The sequence below is a fragment of the Quercus robur genome, chromosome 6 (assembly GCF_932294415.1).
Source record: "Quercus robur chromosome 6, dhQueRobu3.1, whole genome shotgun sequence".
Classification (NCBI taxonomy): Eukaryota; Viridiplantae; Streptophyta; class Magnoliopsida; order Fagales; family Fagaceae; genus Quercus; species Quercus robur.
This window is the reverse complement of record NC_065539.1, coordinates 11,608,704-11,614,932: the sequence shown is the minus strand read 5'-3', so window position 1 is coordinate 11,614,932 and position 6,229 is coordinate 11,608,704. Positions and strand designations below refer to the sequence as shown.

Sequence of the window (6,229 nt, the reverse complement as noted above, 5' to 3'; positions counted from 1 at the left end):
CAACAAAACCCATCAACTTGGATCCATTCATTTATAACCATAAAAACCATCTGAGGTAAAGCACTCTGACCATACTACCCATGTCAGCCTATGCTCCGAGCTACCAAGGCATAGTTCTGAGGTGTACGTGGACATCCAAGGATGATTTTTGGGATCTTCCTTATAGATTTACAACAACCCACTTGACACATTTGCATTTAATGCTATAGATAATTTATCAAAATAAGACAAGAAGTCTCAAAAGTCTTTGTTCGTCATAACCATGAGAAAAAAAGAGCTTGATAGGACAGAAAACTGCCTAATTAAATTAGGATAGCATGTGCCAAAGCACATGTTGGAGAAGAAAATGAGGTAAATAAAGTAATGGATAAAGATGAAAAAGGAGAACTACGGAAGTATAAAAAGAAAGAGATGGGCAGAAATCGCAAATGGTCATTTTTGGAGATTTTGAGAGAAAAAAGAGAGAGGAGAGATACACAGTGTAAGCACTAAATTTGGATTTGACCCAATATAGGATTGGGTTTTGGCCCAATAAGCCCAAACAATGAATTTATAGAGTGTGGGTGAAAGAACTAGTTCTATTCAGTAAGAAAGACAGTAATAGTTGTTTATTTAAGAGAATCAAACACAAGTAAGGTAAGAAAATTTGTCCTCAGTATAGTCCGAGGAGCTCTGTTATAATGTCAAGTTGATGATCAAGGTTACAAGAGTTTTTTTTACATATTATTACAAAGATTTCTTTGTTATCGATCTCTTTTTCTATTCTCTTTTTCATGCTATATACTATAATTTTTGGCATCATCCCCACCATACACGTGAAAGTTAGATTCTAGGAACTCCTTCTTATCCCATCTAACATCTCCCAGAACCTTCAACTAGTAGTTATAAGGCTGCTTTACCACTGTTCAGGTATCACCTCCATATTAATGTGGCTAGAGAGTTAGCTGGGATGCATTTAATGTGGCGGTAGCAGCTTTTGTAGATATTTATTGCCTTCCTCTATTCCTCTCCTATCCAATGTTTGACTTCTAACTGTGATGCAACTTTGAAGGATGTTCAAGACGATAGGACATTCCTATTGATCTCGGATCCACATTTCCGATATGACTTTTCTCCTCGGATATCTTTTGGACTATCATGTACAATCCTTATCTCTTCCTCTTCTACCATTTCCATAATAACATTATTTGACCATCCTCAGATAAGTAAATATCCTCAGACTGAGCCATAGGCCCAATATGTACAGTTTTAACAGTACCTTCTAGCTAACTGGCCCCCACACACAGTGAGGAATGTAACAGTAAAGTTAGAGGAATAAAATCTTTAGTACTATTTCATTGGTAAAAAGTTGTTTGGTTTTTATACAAATCTCCCATTGTGGATTACACTAAACCCATAAATGAAATTAATTGTGATTATAAGCGCTAAATTAAACACGTTTTAATTTCGTACTTCTACAATGGTGTCCACTTTTTTATAAAAAATTATTATTAGGTGAAGACACCAATTGATTTGTCCTGGGCATAATTCAAATACTTATTTAATTAAAAAAAAAAAAAACTTTATCAATTAATAAGAATCCATTCAAAGTAGTGGCAAAAAAAATAGTGTTTTAGATAAAATATTGAAGAGCAAGCATTGGCGGCTCTACTTGTATGTGAGGGCGGACCTAGGACCACCCTCACTTGTCAAAAAAAAAAATTATATATGAAAAAAAAATTTTATATAAATAATTATTTTAAATTAATATGTTTTGTGACCACCCTAACTTGAAAATATTGTATACATATACTTTAAAAATATATATTATTTACTAAATTAACCTATTTTAACCACCCTAATAAAAATATTGAATACTTTTACTTGAGACTCATAAGAATTTGAGTTCAATAAATATATTCACAACATTTTCATAATAAATCTTATGTGTTAGGCTATTACTAATTCTAATTGGGGTTCAATATTGATATGTTTTACCCACTAATAATAGGCTAACAACTTGTTGCATAAAATTTGTTATGAAATTGTTGTGCTCACTTTATTACTTTTATATTAGCATTTTCAATTTGCACTTTATCTTTTATTAGTCTTTTTTTTTCTTATTCTCGTTGTTAATAGAAAAAATTATAATATTTTATGCATTTGCATTTTTTTATTTACATTGATATATTCAAATTATTTTTTTATTAAATTTTGAATAATTTAAGTTTTTTAATGATCACCCTTAAAATAATTATTAGGACCGGCAGTAAGAATAAGAATGTTGTTTCGAGGAGACTATTAACGTATTCCAAAAATAGCATACCATATACGGCCAAAGAAAGAAAAATACTCGGACGGATTTAGGATTTGGGCTGTTCGAGGTCACTGTTGGTCAAAGGAAAAAAATGTAGTTTGACTTTTGTAGATTTTAGACGGTTTGGAAGAAGACAGTTGGCTTGATGGATACTCCTCTGTCAACCCGCGAACATATATAATATACTATGTTGTCCCATCATCCCAGTCCTTGAATCGAAAAGACTATGTTTTGATTTTAAGATAATTCTTAAAGTCGCCACTGGAAATAAGAATAATGTTCCGGGGCGATTATTAAACTATTTCAAAAATAGCATACCATATACGGCCAAAGAAAGAAAAATACTCGGACGGATTTAGGATTTGGGCTTTCCGAGGTCACTGTTGGTCAAGGGAAAAAAATAAAAAAACATGTAGTTTGACCTTTTTAGAGTTCAGACGATTGGATGGGATGCTCCTCTGTCAAACCGCAAACATATATAATATACTATGTGGTCCCATCGTCCGAGTACTAGAATAAAAAAGGCTATGCTTTGACTCTAATATACGGCCAAAATCTATGCCTCAGTGCTGACTTAAAAAAAAAAAAAAAGACAGGAATTTTTTCTGTTTTGTGATGTGGTGTGAGTTTGGACAGCGAATGCCCCCCGCGGTTGCGTTTTTTTTTATTTTTTTATTTTTTGGGCTTCATGCATTTGGAACTGACAAGTTTTTTAATAAAGTAAATGTAACATTCAAACTGGATCCCACAAGTGTTATTCATAATTTAAAAATTATTTTGTTATAATATTTTTAATAATAAATTTTCAATTTTAGTAATAAGTAGTATTTAAATAGATTTTTAGACTTTTTTTAAGTTTTATCCGTTTACAAATTGAGTTATGCATGGATGCAACAAGAGACTACAACATTTTCAATTTAATTAACATGAAACATCATTTAAATTGAAAATTATGGTTGGTCTATATGTGAGTTAGCATGCTAATTTGAATTAGTATTTGAGTAATGTTATTTGTAATTTTTTGAAATATGTATGAATGAAAAAGTGTGTAGAAATATGTATAAAGTTGTTTAAAAACTGAAAATGTGAGTATGAACTTATCTACTAAACAGAATCTAAATTATTGACTATTACCAGGGAAAGGAAAAAAAAAAAAAAAAAAAAAAAAAAACTTCTCAAATAAATTGTGTATAGACTTTTTCAAAGTCTTGCCTGTTAACATGTAGGAGTATTTTTACGTATGACAGTAACAGGTTGTGAACTTTACTCAACTTTGCTCCCCATCACACCTATGAAAGAAACAACTGCGGGCCACATTGAATTTCCAACAGCAAAAGATGCTCCGCGTTGGCACAGCGTACAGGCCGACAAAAGTACAGTGGACATTACCAATCCGTTACTTATATAAATCTTTTGCGCAGCATCGCCGCTTTCGAATCGAAACTCGAAACTCACGAAACTCTCTTACATCTCTCTCTCATTCCAAAAGGGAAAGTTTATCATTTTGTCCGAATTCCAAAAGCCAATACGTGATGTATGGTTTTAATGCAAGCAAGATTTATAGGTGGTGTCCATGGAGGGCAAGAATAACAGAGGAACAAGAACAAGACATTTTGGTCTCAGCTCTCAAGCACGTTGTCACTGACGGCATTCAAGGTCTGACCCCACAACACCATCAACTACTGCAACAACAACCGGTCCCGCCTGATGCTGCTACGTCCTCATTGCCATCAACCAGCAAGAGGAGCTCGAAGAAGAAGATGAAGAATGACAATGAGAAGAGATACAGGGGAGTGAGGCAGAGGCCTTGGGGGAAATGGGCGTCTGAGATTCGAGACCCGAGGGAAGCGAAGCGCAAGTGGCTAGGTACGTTCCTGACGGCGGAGGAGGCTGCCAGGGCTTATGATAAGGCTGCCATCGAGTTCCGCGGACCCAGAGCTAAGCTTAATTTTCCAATGTCAGACTATGTGGGAAAGCAAAGCGAAGTCGAACAAGATCAGCATGAAGAAAATCCAAATGTTAATGCGGAGACAATGATTGAGAGCAAGGCACAGACTGTGGAAGTGGTAGAGAGCAGTGACGAAGACAGTGAGCTTTCGGATTGGCTTACGTCGGAGGAACTTGACCAGTTGTTGAAGGATTTGAATGATTAGCCCATGTTATTAGAGAGGGAAATCAGATGGAGCATCGGATGATGTAGACTTTAGGAAAAAGGATGCTCTGATCTTCGTAGTAATTCATGCCCATTTCGTCCATAATTTAGAGTCGAAATAACGGTTCTTTTATTGATTTATTTTTAAAAAATTTCCACTTGTTATTAGAGCGGGAAATCATATGAAATTCAATTTATAAAAAAAATAAAAAATAAAAAATAAAACCGACAAAGGGGCTCAAATGTGGGCACCAATGTTGGAGCCAAATACTCTGATTTCGCAGCTTTCATTGCTATTTATGCTTTCGTCTTTGTTTGCGAGCACTAAGCATCATTGTTATATAAATAAATAAATAAATTTATAGTTTAACACACCAAAAGTCAATCCCAACGAACAACAAGCGAAAAACATATGAAATTCAACAAGCGAAAATATAAATTAATCTTCTGTCATTATTTCTAGCCTAATTTTCATATAAACTAATCCTCTAAGCCATTATGAATTACTCCACATGAACCATTACTCTAATGGTGGCCTACCAATATTTTCAGGCATGCAAAATTGATGTAACAAGGGATCTTATCCAATCCTCAGCGATTATTTAATTATTAGATTGAAGCCATTACAAATACCAAAAAAATTTAAACATATTAAGCAAAATATTCATATATTAAATTATGAAATTCATAACTGAAACCATTATAAGCACAAAATGAAATAAGAAAATAACACAAAGCTAACCAAACACATGCTATTGGGGAGTCACACCTCCACTCCTAATTGCTATAGATTTAGAAAGTAATAAGATATTCAAAGTTTTAGGTGTCCTTTCACAACCTTTTGTGACCAATATAGCATTGTAGTACGCAGTAAAATTCTAATACTGATTATGTACAGAAATCAGGCTAACAGTTTCTGTAGTCTTCAATAGAAATATTTGTCAGCAGAAAAGCTTAAGATTTAGCTTTGCATTTTAATAGGGATAATCATACAACTTCAAAAACTTTAAGAACCAGAGTTAGTACTAATTTTCTAAGTTTAATTTCTTGCCGATAATTAATTTGCAACTTCACTTTCAAAATAAAAATATATATATGCACCTAGTATGAAAATTGGATTAATGAAGTAAAACTTTTGAAGTTGCAACCTGTAAGAATATAGGATGAAGAAGCATCCTAGATAAAGTAGCTAGGAAGTAGAGCTCACATAATGTTGAGCAACAATCTTCATTTCCGCAAAATACAAGATATATATATATATATATATATATATATATACCATAAAGGGGGAAGGGGACACGCTGCTGAAGAGAAGGAGATGGAAGCACAGTAATATTGTAAATGGAAGTAATGTAAAGACAAAGAAAGTAAATAGCTTGAAAATAAATAACTTGAATGTAAGAACAATAATAAGGCGGTAGAACCAGCCAAGCAGTATATATCAAAATAATTCAAAGTAAATAAGAACAATAGTTCAAAATAAATGAAAGCAATTTAAAACCATCCGGTATGGCGGTAATCCGTCCAAGGTGGTGGTAGCAACAAGTAAAGTAATGAACATAGAACTGAAAATACTTCTTATTGAAAGTAGGATAAACACTTACAGTAGTAGTAGTGAATACAAGATTTCAACAATTACAAAGCTTGAACTAGTCCTAGTTATAAGGTTTGTAGGATTACAAGGCTTGTAGTGAACAAGGATGAACAAGGTAGTAGTAGAACAATAGTAGTAGTGGAAGCAAATGGGTTCTCTCTCTAAGAAGGCTAGTTCTAAGGGAAGA

The 6,229-nt window shown here is 33.5% G+C and overlaps 1 protein-coding gene across 1 annotated transcript; it reads left to right on the top strand.

Annotated features, from left to right (window-relative positions):
• The first annotated feature begins 3,744 nt into the window (after nt 1-3,744).
• On the top strand, nt 3,745-4,663 carry LOC126689644 (ethylene-responsive transcription factor ERF098-like). Its single transcript, XM_050384868.1, has one exon. It carries the CDS (start codon nt 3,829-3,831, stop codon nt 4,447-4,449), a length of 621 nt encoding a protein of 206 aa, XP_050240825.1. The 5' UTR covers nt 3,745-3,828; the 3' UTR covers nt 4,450-4,663.
• Nucleotides 4,664-6,229: the final 1,566 nt, after the last annotated feature.

Coding starts and splice junctions, on each gene's coding strand:
- LOC126689644 (XM_050384868.1), top strand. CDS start 3,829: ATGTATGGTTTTAATGCAAGCAAGATTTATAGGTGGTGTCCATGGAGG.